Source organism: Arachis ipaensis, chromosome B01 (assembly GCF_000816755.2).
Source record: "Arachis ipaensis cultivar K30076 chromosome B01, Araip1.1, whole genome shotgun sequence".
Taxonomy (NCBI): Eukaryota; Viridiplantae; Streptophyta; class Magnoliopsida; order Fabales; family Fabaceae; genus Arachis; species Arachis ipaensis.
Genome location: NC_029785.2, coordinates 1,520,832 through 1,540,112, shown reverse-complemented (window position 1 = coordinate 1,540,112; position 19,281 = coordinate 1,520,832). Strand labels below are relative to the sequence as shown.

General features: G+C 34.4%; 1 protein-coding gene and 3 long non-coding RNA genes across 9 annotated transcripts in view; 2 read left to right on the top strand and 2 right to left on the bottom strand.

The window, feature by feature from the left end:
• LOC107633570 (phospholipase D alpha 1-like) overlaps positions 1-1,504 on the bottom strand; it is a 19,232-nt gene extending 17,728 nt beyond the window's left edge. For 2 of the 3 annotated variants that reach the window (XM_021115165.1, XM_021115157.1), the window contains exon 1: positions 1,272-1,462. In XM_021115165.1, coding sequence (XP_020970824.1) covers positions 1,272-1,346 — 75 coding nt within the window. In that variant the 5' untranslated portion in view covers positions 1,347-1,462. The other variant, XM_021115159.1, reaches the window with a different exon arrangement.
• Positions 7,628-19,281, bottom strand: part of LOC110268623 — a 26,086-nt gene continuing 14,432 nt past the window's right edge. The window contains exons 2-3 of the long non-coding RNA XR_002356876.1: positions 10,502-10,512; positions 7,628-7,664 (exon numbers count right to left, since the gene is read on the bottom strand). This is a non-coding gene — a long non-coding RNA (uncharacterized LOC110268623). The remainder of the gene's footprint in view (positions 7,665-10,501; positions 10,513-19,281) is intronic.
• Positions 13,554-16,362, top strand: LOC110268618. Its single transcript, XR_002356863.1, has 3 exons — positions 13,554-13,662; positions 15,843-15,892; positions 16,129-16,362. It is a non-coding gene; the product is annotated as an uncharacterized LOC110268618 (long non-coding RNA).
• LOC110268619 lies at positions 16,786-19,185 on the top strand. 4 transcript variants are annotated; one of them, XR_002356874.1, is made up of 5 exons: positions 16,786-16,875; positions 17,007-17,154; positions 17,671-17,878; positions 18,681-18,738; positions 18,858-19,185. It is a non-coding gene; the product is annotated as an uncharacterized LOC110268619 (long non-coding RNA). The 4 variants fall into 4 exon arrangements; XR_002356871.1 differs by having other exon boundaries at positions 18,681-18,747; XR_002356872.1 differs by having other exon boundaries at positions 18,681-18,754.

Genomic DNA, 19,281 nt, shown 5'->3' with positions numbered 1-19,281 from the left:
ATAGTTATTCAATTATTTTTTAATCACATTTAAGTAAATTACACTTAATCACATTACTTTGATTCTAAATAATTTTTTTTTAATAATTTTACTTTTAAAGATTTTTATTCATCATAAAATATTTGTAAAATGACTAGAATCACATTACTTTATGTACTAGTCATTCTACAAACATTTTATGATGAGTAAAAATTTTTAAGAGTAAAATTATAAAAAAATAAAGGGTAAAGTATACTTTTTGTCCCTGAAGTTTGGCAAAGTTTCAAAAATACCCTTAAATTTTATTTTGTTTCAATTTTGTCCCAAAAGTTTTCGATTTGCATCAAATATACTCCCGACGGCTAAATTTTCAAAAAAATTAAGACCAATCTAACAATAATATGCATGAAAATGATGCTTGATTTGCTTATGTTAAGGGTTGTTCTTATGAAATTGTTGTTGAATTGGTCTTAAATTTTTTGAAAAATTAGCCATCAAGGGTATATTTGATACAAATCAAAAATTTTTGGGACAAAATTGAAACAAAATAAAACTTAGGAGTATTTTTAAAATTTTTGTCAAACTTTAGGGACAAAAAGTATACTTTACCAAAAATAAATTTATTTAGAATAAAATTAATGTGATTAAATGTAATTTACTTAGATGTGATTAAAAAATAATTGAATAACTATATACCATAAAAAATTGATATTATTGAAGGATAAAATTACTATGGATCGTTTTTGTTCCCAACGTGTTCGTCCTATTTAAGTCCCTAACGTTTTAAAATCGTCTCAATTTTGTCCCGCTGTCAATTCTGTTAACAAATTCCTAACGACAGGACAACATTGAGTCAATTTTGAAACGTTATGAATTTAAATAGAGCGATTCAAACGTTAGAGATAATTTTAAAACTTACCCCAAACGTTGAGGATAAAAATGATATTTTACTTTTTTGTTATTTATAATATAGGTATAAATCTTGTTAAATTCTAATATTTCTTATAAATCAATCTAATAATAAATTTATAGAATTTAAAATTGATAGCCAAGGGGCCTAGGGCCATGGACCCCAAACAAAATCAGTAGTTTATATATGTGCACAGGCAATTTTGATTATAAATAGTTTAATATTCGTGTAATATATATATTTTTATATAGTGTTGACTGACTCTATAAAAAGAAATTAAATCTGTATATAACTATATAATGTATACATAGACATTGAACTTTTCAAATTAATTTTTGTAACAATAAATTATGATGACCCTCGTCACCGAAACAGGACTAACCGATGAAAAGGTGTCGAACTTTTGAGTCTCATAAATGGTTGCATTGATATCTCCATGCAATAAAAATGGTGCCATCACTTATACCTGCAAGTAAAAATGCAATTAAAGTTCAAAACAAATCACGCTAAGGTTTAGAATAATTAGATGGCCATGAAAATTAAATCAAACTTGAAAAGAAAATAAGAAAAGATTGTGTGAGAGTACTGACTTGGGAGAGTTGAGAAGAAGCATGCAAAGAGGACATACCATATACCTATTTATAATTGGCGGATAATGCATTCCTAACTAACCATTTGCAATTTTGCATGCTATTAAATTATATTTCAAATTATATAGTGTGAAATAGAACCACGTGGAGGAATTTATTGAGGAGTGCTAGAGGTCAGTAACTTTTGTGTTTTGTAACTATCAATTAGCTATCAATAGTATTTTTAATAACGTGAGATTAAATCCAATAGTGTGAAATCATTCAATTTTCTTTTAATGATTAAATATTGACCAATTTTTTAAAAAATTGCTGGCCTCAGACTTTTTCGAATTTTATTTAGCTAGCTTCTTTATTATTAGAGAGGATTTTTCCTTTCAGCATTTGAGATTCACATTCACTTGCACTTGCATTATTTAATAGATACGAAGTCATTAGATTTGATAAGTTTGATTAAATTATTATCTAATTATTTTTAATAATTAATTTTATATGAAGTTAATTGTACTTGAGTTTTTTTTTATTTTTTTTTTAATTTTTCACGATACTTTTTAACCTAGCAAGCCAAGGATTAATCTACCACAGTACTGAGCTCCATTTAAAAATTTACCGTTAGTTAATGAGTTGCTACATGCATAAGGTGGGATCTTAACTTTCAACACTTACTTAAATAGACTAATGAGTTAATCACTATAGATTAAATTTTCACCTATTTATAAATATCACTATTTCTTCTGTTTTAGAGATTTTTTTTTTTTTTTTTTTTGTGTGTGTGTCTAACGCTCCCATCTCCGATCCATGGCATATTCAATTTTTGCATGTAAAAATTATATTCAATTTTGGTCTTTTTTTTTTAATTTGATCATACCTAATGATTCTAATAGACCATCCATATATATGTATATAATCAGATGCGGAATTAAATTAAATTTAAGAAAGAATAAAAAATTAATTTCATAATAAAAAATAAATAAAAATTTTAGAAGAAATTAAATTTAAATTTGTAATTAATTTTTAAAAAATTGAAATTTAGGAACCATATGAGACTCCGCTTTTGTTTGAACAATATGACAATTTGGTCTTTGAAATATCAAATAAATAAAAATATGGCAATATGACCCTAAGTTATATATGTTCCAATCCAAGAAAATTTCTCATAGTTGAATCTTGAGATCTAAGCACATGTAGAAAGAAAGACCAAGCTAAAATAATCATTTTCAGGTGGACATGTGCAATAATAAGTTGCAAAGAGGGAAGAAGATATATAAAACTGGAGGGTCAAACATTTTTTTAATTAAATAATTTCAGATTTTCGTGTATTCCCACCAAAATGATTTTACCTTTATTATTGTTTTAATTTTATTTTTAACAATCTATTTCATTTTAATTTTATTATTTGCTAAAACTTTTTTAAAATGATAAAAATTTAGTGAACCCTTTTTTGTACTTTAAAAGTCTTGCTTTTTAATTAGAGAAAATAATACTTTAATTTCTTCTCTTGTAATTAAAATGATATGACCAAAATACTCTTCAACTTCTCATTATTTTGATACAATGCTTTATTAGCCGTGGGTCAAATTAGTGGCCATTTGCATGCATGTGATTAAATTCTATTTTAAATCGTTTGAAATAGAACCACTAGGGGTAGAGCATTCAATTCTACATAAAATTACAATACTTTCGTGCTTATAATATAAAAGTTTTTAACATTAAAATAACAAAAAAAAAAAAAGCACTGATGAATACCTGTTAAATGCTTTTGTATTTTACGAAGTATTTCTACATTATTATTAGTTAGTTAGTGATCATTTGTGAATAAATTTGTTATTATAAATAATGTGAGAAATTTTCAAAGAAGCAATTTGCAACATTAAGATCTTCCGTTGATAAAATTTGGAGTTCGGAAGAAGTTGCACGAGTGAAAGAAGGTGTGAGAGGAGAGTGGCAGAAAGAAAGTGTGGAAGTGAATGAAAATTAGGTGCTGAAGAATAATAGAGAGTCACATTTGTAAGAATATTACAATACAGTATTTATACATCAGACTAACTAGATTCAATTAACTATGGCTAATTCTAATTCACACTAATGGACATCTAACTACAGTAATTTAGTTACTTTTTGACTATAACTATTCATTAACTTACTTCTATAAATATTTAGGTTGGAGTGGCACCTATATCAGTTAACATTCCCCTCAAACTAGGAGTGTGAAGATTGTGAATGTCCAACAATCCTAGTTTGGAACAACATGGGTGGAATGGTCCTGGTGCCAGTATCTTTGTCAAGAGGTCAGCCGTTTGATTACTTGAGGTTACAGGTAGTAGCTTGATTACTCCCTCATTTGCTTTGTCACGAACTATATGGCAGTCCGCTTCTATGTGTTTTGTTCGTTCATGCATAATTGGGTTGGCTGCCATGGCTAAAGCAGACTGGCTATCACTGTACAGAACAAGAGGTTGGGCATGACTCACACCAAGCACATGTAGCAGGCGAAGAAGCCAGAGAGATTCACAAGTGGCATTGGCCAATGCAAGGCTCAATATTCCGCTTCAGAGGACGATCTCAACACAGTTTGCTGCTTGCTGCTCTTCCAAGAGATCAGCGTTGTGCCAAGAAAGAAACAGTAACTAGAGACAGAGCGCCTGGTATCGGGGCATGTTGCCCAATCTGCATCGGCAAAACCAGTGAGTTTGAAGTCAGTAACAAGAGGGAAAAAGAGACCCGTGGCCAGAGCGTTCTTCAAGTAACGTAGAACTCGTAGGGCCGCTTTGTAATGGTCTTGAGTAGGAGACTCCAAATATTGACTTAATTTTCCCACTACAAAAACAATGTCGGGTCTGGTGTTGGTAAGATATTGGAGCTTGCCAATGAGCTTTCTATACAAAGTGGCCTCGGTGAGGGGTGCTCCTGAGGTCCTGGAGAGATGCACTGAATAGTCCATCGGTGTTGAAGCAGGTTTTGCCTCCAATAGGCCAAAATCCTCCAAGAGATCTGTTGTGTACTTCTTTTGATACAATGCCAAACCCTTTGGGTTATAAGCAACTCCATTCCCAAGAAGTATTTGAGTTTTCCTAAATCTTTGATGCTAAATCTGGCATCCAGAACTGATTTGATGTTTTCAATCTCATTGGTGTCATCCCCTGCAAAGACAAGATCATCCACATAAGCTAAAATTGCAGTGAAACCTGAAGCAGTTTGTTTGGTGAATAAGGAATGGTCTGACTTAGACTGTGTGTAGCCAGATTCAGTGAGCACAGAGACAAGTTTGGTATTCCATTGACGGCTCGCCTGTTTGAGGCCATATAAAGACTTGTTCAGTTTGCAAACTGAGCCTGGAGGTGCTGCTAGACCTTGAGGAACTTGCATGTACACTTCTTCAGGTAAATCGCCATGAAGAAAAGCAGTGTTCACATCCAATTTTTGGAGAAACCAATGCTTCAGGACAGCAACAGACAGGAGAACTCTTAACGTAGTCATGCGAACAACAGGGCTGAAGGTATCAAAATAGTCAAATCCGGCCATTTGAGTGAAGCCCTTTGCCACCAACCTGGCTTTATGCCGTTCGACAGTTCCATCCGCATTAAACTTCACTTTAAAAACCCATTTTGATCCAATAGCTTTCTTCCCATGAGGCAGACTAGTAATAGTCCATGTTTTATTTTTCTCAAGAGCTTGAAGCTCAGCATCAATTGCATCTCGCCAACAACCCAATTTCACAGCGTCATCATAGGTTTTAGGTTCAGAGATGGCTGCCACCGCCAATGAAAAACTTTTGAAATTTTGAGACCGTTTATTATAAGAAATATGTTTCGAAAAAGGGTACTTGTTGGTGGATGAATATGCCAAAGTCGATGGAATGGTGGGACAATCATAGTCATGCAGGTATGCAGGTATTTTTCTAGTCCTAGATGATTTTCTGGGAGCTGGCTGTGGAGTTAAGGATGATGATGCAGTATGAGTGTGCAGGGGATGTATGTCACACTTATTAGAGGGTGTGGGGTTATCATGTAATGCAGATGCATCATTAGAACATGAGTGATATGGTGAAGGTTCTACTAGTGATTCGAATGGAATGGGTGAAGTATGATGTGAAGTGAGAGGGTTAGGCATGTGTGACCCATGAGGCAAATCAAAATGCAGCAAGTTGTCATAAAGATGCAAATCATGAGAGCTTGAACTCGGATTAATGCCATCTATTACCAGCTTGCTTTCAGATGCATTGGGGTTAAAAGCCTTTTGAAAAGGAAATACAGTTTCATAGAATTGTACATGTCTGAAAATAAAGATTTCTCGTGTGTTGATATCATGCAGAACAAACCCTTTAGTGTTGAATTTATATCCTAGAAAGACACATTTTCTAGCTCTTTTGTCAAATTTTCTTTTATCAGTAGTTAGTGTAGTGGCATAAGCTAGACACCCAAATACTTTCAAGTCCATTAAGTTTGGAGGTTTCCCAAAAATGACTTCATAAGGTGACTGATTTTTCAAGTTTGCATTTGGAATTCGATTTATAAGATGAGCAGCATGCCCAACTGCAGCTGTCCAAAAACAGGTTGGAATTGAAGAGTGATACATGAGTGCTCTAGCCATGCCTAAAAGGTGTTGGTACTTTCTCTCAAACACCCCATTTTGTTGGGGTGTCTCTACACAAGAAGTTTGATGCATGATACTATTTTCAGCAAAGAATGTTTGTAAGTTCCATTGTCTAAATTCTGAACCATTATCTGATCTAAAACACTTTACTATCTTGTTAAACTAGGTTTGGACATAAGCTAAAAATTGTTTTATCAAAACTGGAACCTCAGATTTTAATTTCATGAAATAGAGCCAAGTCAATTTGCTTTTATCATCAATGACTGTCAAAAAATATTTATGTCCAGCAGTTGAAGGAGTAGCTAATGGTCCCCAGACATCAAGATGAACCAAGTCAAAAATTTCATTAGAATCTGAAGAGCTGTTTACAAAAGGTCATTTCTTTTGTTTGGTTTAGTGACAAAAGTCACACGATTGTACATTATCAGTACAATTTATTTGAGGATAACTCCTCTTTATTACATGCATTCTATCTATAGGTATATACCCTAATCTAAAATGTCACAGGGTTGCTATGTTATTCATGTCCAACGGTGCATCAAGTGGACCTGTATGTCTAAAATAAGATGCTGATGACAATGCAGTGTGATTTTGTGGTTGTAATCTCAATGGAGGAATGGTCAATGTATATATACCTCCACTTTTTTTAGCATATCCAATCATCTTCCAGGTTTATATATAAATCACACTAACGGACATCTAACTACAGTAACATAGTTACTTTCTGACTAACTATTCACTAACTTACTTCTATAAATATTTAGACTGGAGTGGCACCTATATCAGCTAACATCTGTTTTTTTTTTTTTTAAAAAAAACCTATTTTAGATGACAAAAGGTGAGTTCGAGCTGCATCTAAAAGGAGTGACTTAAGAACTAGTGGATTGTGGAGAGAATATTTCTCTACACATTCTTTTGTTGAGAGAATTTTATTGAAATTGGATTAGTGTTTGAACAACTTCTATCAGTTACATGTTTGTGTATTTATATATAAACTTGCTAAGGAGACTAACTGGCTGACTATAAATAGAGTCAATGCTAACTAATTCTAACAAACTTAAAGCAGTGCTAACTAATCTAATCTAATCAGGTGAGTTATCAAGTTACACCCTGCCTCAAGTCAGGCGCATATATGTTGAGGAGCCTGAACTTGCGATGACGTGAATTGAACAACTTGGGACTCAATGCTTTAGTGAGGATATCTACAGCTTGCTTTTTAGACTTAATGGGCAGTAGCTTGATCATTTATTCCTTGATTTTGTGGCAAACGATGTGGCAATCTGCTTCTATATGCTTTGTTCTCTCGTGAAACACTGAATTAACAGCTATGTGTAATGCTGCCTGGCTGTCGCAGTAGGTGGCTATTAGCTTCATTGGTGGGAATTTGAGCTAATTTATGATGAAGCGTATCCACTAGGCTTCACATGTTGTTGCCGCGAGAGCCCTGTACTCAGCTTATGCTGATGATCTGGCCACCACATTTTGCTTCTTGCTCTTCCATGTTATCAAACTTGTTCCCAGGAAGAAACAATAGCCCGTTACTGACTTTCTCGAATCGGGACATGCAACCCAATCGCTATCCGAATATCCAATTACTTCAAGATCTGACTTGGTAGAAAAGAACAAGCCTTGTGCTAGGGAGGATTTCAGGTATCTTAGTACTCTTAGGCCAACTTTGAAGTGTTTGTTAGTGAGGCATTCCAGAAATTGACTTAACTTGCCGACTGCATAGCTGATTTTGGGTCTTGTATTTGCTAAGTAGAGTAGGCGCCCAATTAGTCTTCAATATTCAGTGTTGGTCTCTAACCTTGTTCTTGTGGATTTTAATAGTTGACTGGAGTAATCCATTGGAGTTGTGGCACTCTTGGCAGCCAGCATACCATAATCTTCAAGTAGTTCAAGACAATATTTGCATTGGTACATTGCAATCCCTCCCTGCTTCTGGGAAACTCGATGCCTAAGAAGTACTTAAGTTCACCAATGTACTTGATCTGGAATAATTTGTGCAAGTGATCCTTGACAGCCTGAATCTCAACCATACAATTTCCTGCCAAGACGAGGTCTTCCACATACACAAGTATGGCGGTGAAGAAATTATCGAAGCCTTTGGTGAAGAGACAATCATCATGCTTTGATTGATGGTATCCAAAACTGGTCAGAGTGGTGGCAAGTTTGGTGTGCCACTATCTACTTGCTTGTTTTAAACCATAAAGCAAGGGACCGTGTAAGCTTGCAAACCAAAGCAAAATCATCAACCTTAAGGTCTGGTGGTACTTTCATATACATATTTTTAGGGAGATCGCCATGGAGGAAGGCTATGTTGACATCAAGTTGATGAATGATCCAATCACTTGTGGCTGCAACAGCGAGAAGAATTGAGTGTGTTCATTTTAACCACAGGGCTACACGTATCGAAGTAGTCATGGCCAGGGACTTGGGTGAAACCCTTTGCAAAGAGACGCGCCTTGTACCGCTCAACACTTCCATCAACTTTGAGTTTAGTTTTGAATACCCATTTGCAGCCGATCGTGCGTTTCCCTTTCGGCATAGTAGTAAGAAACCAAGTGTTGTTCTTCTCTAGAGCTTCAAGTTCTGCACTAATGGCCTGCTGCCAACAAGGATGCACAATCGCTTTTTGATAGGTTTTTGGGTCTTCAACGGTAGAAAGTGCTAAGGATAGGTTTCTATGTGAAGATGACAGTGACTGGTAGGATAAGACATCACTTATTGGATATTTGCATCGGGTTGCAGGAGCTGAAGATGATTGGTAAGTTGGTCCTGTGTTTAATAAGGAGCAGTGAAAGTATCTCAAGTAAGAGGAGGGTCTCCGTTCTCTTGAGGATCTCCTAATAGACCCAAAAGGCAATGTAGTGTTTTGATGTTGTGCAATAGTGTGTGATGCAGTTTGAAATTCATGTTGTGATGGTAGATGATTATATGGTGATGTGTGTGAGGGAGAAGTCGAAACTATTTAAGAAGATGCACACGGTGTATTATTGGATGAGAGGTGAGTGATATTTTGTGAATGAGAGTGAATGGTTGAATCAAAAGGATCTATGAATTGATGAATATGATTTTCTGGTTCGGGTATAGAATCAGAGATGTCATGAGTAATTGAATGAAAAGAAAAAAGGTGCTCATAGAACTCAACATCTCTAGAAAGTAGAAAGGAACATTTCTCTAATCTTTAGATTATAGAGAAGGTAGCATTTAACTTCTTGCTTATGCCCCAAAAAAATGCATTTTCTGGCTCTTGAATTAAGATTTTTTCGATGAGTTGAAGTGGTGACAGCATAAGCAAGACAGCCAAATACTCGAAAGTAGTTGATATCTAGTAGTTTGTCATATAGAATTTGGTATGGGGACTTATTTTTCAAAATTGTACTAGACATTCTATTGATTATATGAATGGCTTGAGCACTTGAATAATTTCAAAAACATTTTGGAATATTTGCTTGAAACATGAGTGCTCGAGTCACTCCTAGTATGTGTTGATGTTTCTCTCAACAATGCCATTTTGTTGAGGAGTTTCAACACAACTAATTTGGTGGATAATACCCATGGCTTCATAGTATGCTTGCATTTGGAACTCTAATCCATTGTCAGTTCGGATTTTTTTAATTGTTTTGTTGAACTGAGTTTGGATTAGTGTCACAAAGCTCTTGATTAATTCTTTGACTTCAGACTTTAATTTCATAAAAAGAGCCATGTATATCTACTTCTGTCATCCACAATTTTAAGGAAGTATTTATGACCAGCAGTAGATAAGTTATTAATGGGTCCCATATATCCAAGTGAATCAAATCAAAATTATTTTCTGCCTTTGACAAACTATGTCCAAATACCAATAATTTTTGTTTTGAGAAATGACATGAGTCACATAGTTTATTACAATGTGAGTTTTCTATGCAAGCATAATATTTTTGCATTACAATAATCTTATCATTTAGTAAATGACCTAGTCTACAATGCCAGATGTTATTATACAATTGTGTGGTGTCCCTTTTGTTGTGGTTGTGTGTGATGAGTGCTGCTGCTGGTACCTTGTTAGTTGACTGAGTTGAAATTAAATTATCAAAAGCATATAGCGCTCTTCTTTGCTTAGCTTGACCAATCATCTTCCTGGAAGAGCAATCATGAATCTTGCAGCAAACATCATTAAAAACAAATTCACAGTGAATGGAGCTAGTTAGTTTAGAAACTGAAACCAAATTGAACTTAACATTCTGGAATGAAAAGGACATTGTTAAGAAAGAATGACTTTGAGAAAAATATGGTTCCCGCTATTGAGGTGTTGGTACGGGTTCCATCTGAGAGTTTAACAGTGATTGGATTAACATGATGATATTATTAAAAGGCATCTAAAGAGAATGACACATGGTGTGTGGCCCCTGAGTCTATTACCACTGCTAAACACATTGAGAGACATTACGAAAGTTATACCTTGGTTTGATGGGAGTGATACCACTTGATTTGTTGTACCTATTGTCTTTTGTATTTGTTGTGCATCTGATTGTTGTAGCATAGACAATAGCGCGCGTTTTTGCTCTAGGGTAAACTCTAGCTCAGTCTTACTGTCCTCTCCAATGGCGCTGCTGTTTGTATCAGGATTCTCTTTAGCAGCTACATTGTTGATGAAGCTTGTTCCACCTTGTTTGAAATGAGGTGGCATTCCGTGTTTTTTGTAACACATATCAATTAAGTGACCAGTCTTACCACAATATGAACATTGTTTTGAAGATCCTCTTCCTCTGCCAGCTCCTCTATCATGCCCCCTTCCTCTATTTTCTTGAGGAGTGTTGCTTGAAACGCTCATGAGGGTTCTGGCATCGAGTATCGGTTCAGTCTGATGTATTTGCCTTTCTTTCTGAAGTAGCAGGGAGAAGGCTTGGTCAATATTTGGCATTAGTTTCATCAACATGACTTGAGACTTTACACGAGAATAAACTTCATTTAATCCTTTCAAGAATCAGATGACATATGCATCTTCTCTGTACTTTCTGACAATCTCCAAACCACACGCACAATTAGTCACTACACACGCTACACAAGGGGGTATAGGTCATAGGTTTCCAAGTTCTTCCTAAATTGCCTTCAATTTGGTGAAGTATGTTGTGACAGAGAGTTCACCTTGCTTGATTGTGCTGAGCTCATCATGAAGTTTGGCCATCTTGAATATATCCCCTTGACTATACCTGTATTTTAGGTCTCGCCACAAATCTGCTCTTCATCAACAAATTTTACCTTATTTTTCGACCTCAATGCTCTCCACATTGCTGTTTTCCAATTGTGGTAGTTTAAGGATGTCAAGATTGTAGCGATCAGAGGGGATCGTGGACTTTCACAAGGATGCAGGTAGTATGGGTTCAACGGAATTGTGAGAGGACTTATGTTGTTCCCTGCTTGCTGAGATTGCATGATGTTGAATTGATTCATCATATTCGTAAAGATGTGTATGTCCATGTTTGGAAGCTCGTTTCTCTAATCTAGCGCCATATACATCAATGAATCTTTTAGCGTTCAAGATTCAAAACTTCTTCTCTAAACTCGTTGATCGAAAAACAATTGTTAGTATCGAGAAAACCGAAAATTTGCTAAGCTCATTGTAATCTCATCAATCTCTATCATGTGAGTGAAGAGGAAGAATTGGACAGAAGCGAAAAGGAGAAATTGTAGATTAAAGAATTTGGGGAAGAATTAAAGAAAATTGAATCAGGAATTGAATTTCAAGGGTTTGAGGCAAGAAATTGAAATTGAAGTTGCAAATGAGGATTTGATGCATCAATAACAATCAAGAATCGAATATCTAAGGTTTTGAGGCAAGAAATTAGATTTGAAGTTTCGAATGAGAATTCGATTTGATGTGTTAATCACCTCTTTCTCGCTGTTTGTTTGAATCTACTCGACCTTCAAATTTTATCTTTCACACTCACCGCACCATGATAAAAGGTGAGTTCGAGCTGTATCTAAAGGGAGTGACTCAAGAACTAGTGAAGTGTGGAGAGAATGTTTCTCTGCACATTCTTCTGCTGAGAGAATTTTGCAGAAATTGGATTAGTAATTGAACAACTTCTATCAATTACATGTTTGTGTATTTATACATAAGCTTGCTATGGAGACTAACTAACTGACTATAAATAGAGTCAATACTAACTAATTCTAACAAACTTAAAGCAGTGCTAACTAATCTAATATAATCCGGTGAGTTATCAAGTCAGGACTCAAGATGATTTTATATATGTAACATCTTTAGAGATTATTTTAGCCTAGATTTTCTTTTCTTTTTAATTTATTCATTAACTACACTACTATACATGCACCGGGTATGTTGAAGTTGAGAGTTGAGATCTAAGCACATGAAGAAAGAAAGAGTATGTAAGCCTAAAAACAGATTAAAAAAGAAAAGGCTACAATTTTTTATTATGAAAGAGAAATATGTATAATTTAATTCTATTGGTTGTGTATGTATTTTTATTTTAGTATGGGAACCATTAATCGAACTTATCGATTATTTTGTAAGTTAATTTTTAAAATTTTTTTAATATCAAATCGGAGAGTCTGATTTATTTGTTGTTATTTTTTTTAAAAAAAATCATAAATCAGAACGTCTGATTTTTACATTTTAAATTCAAAAAATTTTATATTTAAAAATAACACTCTTATAATCTATGATCCTAATACCATTTTCACTCTAATATAAAAAATTATTTGAGCTATTATCCAATTTTTTTTTTAAGTTCAGAATAAAACTCGAATTCACAATTTTTAAGGTGAATATCGAAAAACTATGTTATTTAAATTATAATTCATTAACAAATCTCTAATATTTACTTAAAGAGACATATAAACTAATTATTTTGACCATTCATGTTGGTTATATCACCTATTTATAATTGTAGGGTCGTCACCAACGAATTCGGGTCAACTTTTTTCTTGAGGTAAATGGCGAAATGCCTAAATGCACTCTATATTCCAATAATATTCTTTCAAGCATTTACTATTGATATTAGTCTTCTAATAATATAATTAACGAACACACTTGATCCTCTGACTTAATCAAAGGCATTTCATCATAATGAATGGACCTGGAAGGAGCCAGCCACAATCATATTCAACGAAGTAGTTTGGGTAATAAAAGTTACCACCGTATTAGAGGTCTACACTAAAAATCAGTTGCTAATATAAAATATACGTTGAAATCTAAAAAATTTGTCTCACCAAAATAGAGACAAAATACACATCTCTATGATGTGTGTGTAACTATATATCCTTTATAAACTTGTATCTCACAAAACAAACATACATGTGCCATGGCGTCTTATATTTGTAGTGAACATGGACATCTACATTTGATCTCATCAACTAATATTTATTTGGTTTTTTGGGGGTTGCATAGTAAGTAGAAATAACTGAATCTCATACAGGTTTTCAGATAACTATTTGTTCAAAGAAGTGAAATTCTTCAAATAAGTTTCTTGAGCTGCAAATTTAATTAAAATCATGGCCTGTTTTGTTGAGTTGAATTTTAGAGGTTTTTGGCGTATCAAGTTATTGAAGGAGGTGAGGCGCAGTTAAATGCTGGATCTCTTTCATGTGAGTATTCATGGTTTTTTGTTTTTGTTTTCTTCATGTGATACCTTTCATTACTTTTTACCCCTTTTTCTTTTGACTTATTATTTTGGGCCTTATGATTTACTGGGTTATTGATGGGTGGAAAACGATCTAACACAAAACTCAACGGCAAGTGTACCGGATCGCATCAAGTAATAATAACTCACATGAGTGAGGTCGATCCCACAGGGATTGAGGGATTGAGCAATTTTAGTTTAGTGATTGATTTAGTCAAGCGAATCAAGTATTGGTTTGAGTAGTTTTTAATTGACAGAAGCTAAATTGCTTGAAATGTAAAGGGAGAGGGAAGAATTGCAGTAAATTAAAGAGTAGAGAAAGTAAAGAGGCTGAATCTTAAAGTACAAGTAATGTAAATTGCAGAAACTTAAATTGCAAGAAATTTAAATGGCTGAAGATTAAAGTGCAAGAAATGTAAATTTGCTTGAATTATAAAAGGAATTGGGAATTGGGATTGCAGAATTTAAATAAGAACAAGTAAATTGCAATAAATAGAAGAGTAAAAGATGAATTGAATTGAAGTAGATCTCAAACAGAAAAGTAAAAATGCTTGAAGAATTAAAACAGAAAGTAAAATGTAGCTTAATTGCTGAAACAAATAAAGAAATGGTGGATCTCAGGAGTGGAAGAGACTAGAAAACAAGTCTAGATCTCAAATCCTTCCTTGATCCAATAAGAACAATTGCAAAAGAGAATGGAAAAGTAAATTGCAGAAGAAAAGAGAAGATGAAGGCAGTAAACAGAATTTGAATTATGCAGAAAGATGAATAATAGATCTCAAGGTGAGATTGAAACAGAAGTTCTTCAATTCTCCACCCAAGATCCAAGATAAGAAATAAAGAGTGCTCAAGCAAGAACAAGGAAGAAGAGAGATCAATTCTCCTTCCCAATTCTCTAAGATCCAAATTCAAAGTAAAAAGCTCAAAATTACAAAAATAAAAATTCAAAAGAAGCAAAAAGGTAAAAGTCCAAAAGTAAAAGTCCCTACTAAATCAAACTAGTTTCTATTTATACACTTTCTATTCTTGGATTTAAGAATTTGGATGGGCTTTTTAATTTGGTGAAGAATTGGATTTAATTGGATTTTAAATTTCCAGCCCAAGTGTTGCTCCCAGTGGAATGCTCTGCTCTTGTGGGGAGCGGAGCATTGAAGCTTATGTTGGAGCCCTTTGTTGTGTGCCAAGGCTGTGAGGCATTCAGGATAGCGCTCCGCTCTTGTGGGGAGCGGAGCATTGGCTTGTGTTGGCATGGGGTGTCTTGCGCGTCTTGCCTCCTTGCCCGTGTCATGTTGCATGTGTTGCACCAAGGAGTAGCGCTCTGCTCTCCTTGGGAGCGTAGCTTTCCTTGTTCTTGGGTGAGGGTCCAAGTTCGAAACCTTGGGGAAGCATGCGCTGACTAATTTCTTTTGTGAAGGAAGTGGCGCCTTACTCCTTGCTTCCTTAAGGTGCTGTGTTCGATCCTTGGAGGTGGCAATTTAGCCAAGTGTGGCTCATTTTTCCTTGTGAGTAGCGCTCCCCACTCCCCCTTGCTCATGGATTCGAACCTTGTGGCAAGCATTGGCAAACTTTTTCCCTTGCAATTGTTTTGGTTGGAGCCCGATAATGCTCTTAAGGAGAGCGGAGCGCTATTCTTCTCCCTTTTCTTTCTTGGTTCAAAAGTGTGCTCCGCTCTCAAGGGGAGCGTAGCATCAAGCCTTGCTTTCTTGGTCCATTGTTGTGCTCCCTTGAGAGAGTGCTCCGTTCCTGAAGAGAGCGCTATGCTTCCTCCTTCCATGTGCCATGCTCCATTGTTTCCTTTGCCACACTCTTTTCTTCCTTGGGCCACGCTTCTTAGGCCACGCTTTCTTGTTTTCTTCTTTTCTTCACCTACAAGTAATCAAAACAACCAATCAAAGTATCACCAAATTCACAAGGTTTATAAATCAATTAAATATCAATTAAATTTAGCTTAAACCTCATGATTTAGTATCAATTAAATGGTGGTTGATTGATTCAAAGAAACCATGCAATTTCATTCTAAATTACTTACTTATAATGCAAGAAAGTGCATAAAACTTAATAAAAACAAAGAAAAAGACTAGTGAAACTAGGCTAAGATGACTTGTCATCAGTTATTGTCACTTCTTTTGCCTTCAATTGTCTCAGTCATAAGCGTCCAAGGTACCATGACACAATCATGGAAAAGTTCTCTAAAGGTATTGAACAACTCTTTGAAGGTATATCCAATACTTGGTAACAATTTTTGAGCTTCTATTTTATCTTCTTGAAGAGAGGAGTGACTTGCCAGTTCTCTTTGGCTGGGATTATGATATTCTAATATTTAATTTTTTAAGAACTAATTGTTGGATCTCATTTTGTTTTGCATCATGTTACCCTTCTAGCATTTTCTTTTATTTTCTCCTCTTAAAAATATCTAATTTTCTAACTTCAGACACTGCAACATCAGGTCAGGTCCTTATTCTTGAGTGGAATATCATAAGAGTTTACACCAAGTATAACAGCCCCTAATTGTAACTGCTGAAGATATGTGTGAGAGAGAATGCGACAGACAAGTTGTGATGTGTTTGCGCTGTAATATAGTTTTGGAATGGACCTCTGTTTCATGTCTTGTTTCTCAAATGCAAGATGTGCCTTGGAAGTCCTTTTTCCGAAGCCCTGCTATATGGGCAATGATATATGCTCACTTTTGAGGTAGCTGGGGTCACTACACTTGACTATCATGGCTCCCAACATATTTTAGGTACCCTTTGATAATTTAATTATCCACTTGTTGCTACTTTTTGCTTTTCTTCATTGCAATCCAGCTGACGAGGGAATTGGTTAACACTTACACAATTTTGTTCTTTCATATACTGTGTTTTTATGCATTGTTTATTGCTGACCAGATGTTGATAATCACTGACAGCCATTTGGCAATCTTTTTTAGTTTTAGAATTATTTATAGGTTTGACCCAATGGAGAATCTAATTCTAGTCAAATGGAAATAATTTAAAAATTTTTTATTTAAAAATAGAAGAATAATTGAAAGTCTAGGATGTGATTTGTATCTGAGTTTTGCTCTTGCAGTTTATGATTGTTTCTCAAATTATTCCGGCATTGCTTAACAAGTAGTCACCAAGATCCTATCCACGTCTAAGATTGTCACATAAAGTCAGTGACTCAACATCTTCTATGTCAGGTATATATTATTTAGAATCTTAAAATTTTGTTCATTGAAAATCTGGGATGGAAAATTGGCTTTGGAGTGCCTACAGGACTAATGTTCATATCTGCTCTGTTTCATCATCGGTTCGCCGTTGTATGTTAAAGGTAAACCAAGGAGCAGCTTACTTACTAGCTTTGTTCAAGTGGCTGTCGTCGCCATAAAGAATCAGAAACCCTGTGTTCCTGATTCAAACTTTGATCAGTATTATCAAGGCAATGATAAAGAGCTGGTGTTTTCAACGGATAGCCTAAGGTATTTTATTGATAATTTTTTCCATCATAATTTCTCTTCTTTTCATTTCACAGTGAATGCTTCTTTCATTAAAGAAGATGCAAATTTTGTCTGCATTCGATTAACTTTTTTATTATATATTGATTAATGAAATCTTTTGCTAACATCTTCAAAGGCAATTTGTTAGCGCCTTAAGTAAAGGATCATTTTGACTTTTGAAATTGCAGCCAAATTCAAATTAGTCCTCAATATTTCAAAAATAGCAATTCATTCCTTGAAGTTAAACTTTCTAATTTATGATCAAGATAAAAAGTCAAACCGAATCACACAAACCGTAATTTTAAGGACTAAATTGCTAGTATTTGAATCTCAAAGACCAATTTGAATCATGGTCGCAATCTTGAGGACCGAAATGAACATTTACTCATTTGATCTCCTTTTGCAACATTCTACTTTTGTAAGAATGCAGAGTAATTTTGTAATTTAGTACTTGTCCTAAATTTGAACAAACATTATCATATTATTATTCCTTTTCAGGTTTTTGAACAAAGCTTGCATAATAAAAAACCCAGAGAATGACTTAAATCCAGATCATTCAATCAAAGATCCATGGAGCCTATGCACCGTAGGACAAGTTGAGTAGCTGAAATCGTTGCTTCAAGTCCTTCCCATGTGGACTACCGGCATCTTCATGATGGTTTTCCTGAGCTCCTTCTCCACTCTCCAAGCAAACACTATAGACACAGTTGAGTCTTCAAGTCTTCATGATTTGTATGTTGATAATAGGTTAATGAAGAGTTTTGATTGAGGTGAATTTCATGGAATTTATGTTGAATTCTCAACCATGGAAGTTTTTTCAGGTCACAGAAATGGTTTGCTTGGTTCAATTCACTAGAAAATCAGTAAGAGTACAAAAGTGCTAAGTGATGAAAGTGCAGAGAGTGATGCTGATAAGAGTACAAAAGTTTGTTGTTAATATGGAATATTTGTCGAAGTTTTATATACTTTTGCTCAAAATTCATTAACCCCACTTACAAGCCTTTAATAAGAATAACCAAATAATTTTCATTTATTTTTAAGATTAATTATAAAGATGTCAGATTGTTTTCATAGTATTCCCCGTTTTATGATTTTAGAAGTGATACAACTTACAATATTTTCTTATTTCATTGTTTCCTTTAGAAAAATCTAAAACCATTTAGCTAAATGAAAACAAGTTGGCATTCTTTAGTAAGAGTGCATATAAGAGAGATATCATTCAATTCAGGTCCTAGAATTCCAAGTACATTACAGTGAATGATTTTCCTCACATTTATGTGACCTTTCTATTTGATCTTGTACGAAATAATCTAGTTGTGGCTGCGAAAGCTAAGGAAGTCACATATGTACTTAAAACTTAAAAGTAACTTGCATACTTCATTCATGAATATAAACTTAACTTCATGTTTTGATTTAAGGGTAATCTCAATGATTATTCAATTATTTGTTGGTGATATGAAATGAGTTGTCTTGCATGCCAAGCTGACAAACTTAAAATTTTGTTTCAGAAATTACTACATAGGAAGATCGTTATGATGACACGAACTTGTAGGCGAGGATAATCCAGTGAAGCAGGTGAATTGTGAATTTTGTGCACCGCTGCTGTTGTTATTGTATTTTGGTTTAAGACATAAGACGTTTGGTTTATCTAGAGCTAACTTGGAGTGCCTGTTTTGAGGATTCAGTCAGATATAGAGATAGAAGTTACATGGGGGAATGTTGAAGAGGAGAGAGTGGTCAGAGATAGAAAAGCTTTCCTGCTGTAGAGTCGATTTGTTGATATCTCGATATTCATGGCCATCAAGGCAATACAGCATGTCATGGAATCCAATATAAAGAATGAATCAAATTCTCCAAATTCAATTATGCATGAAGAGCGCGTAGGAGACTTGTCAGTTGTTGTCAAATGCGATATTCGCAATGGAAATAGAGTTTAAGTACTATAAGTATTTTTTTCTCATTTTATTTGCATCATGAAGCAAACTTATACAATGATTATTAATTAATAAAAGAGTCTATACAAATTTTATTTTGTGAATTTAATGAAATATTTTATGTTGTAGTAATTAATTTTAGTATATTTATATTGTGTATAATATAAAATAAAAA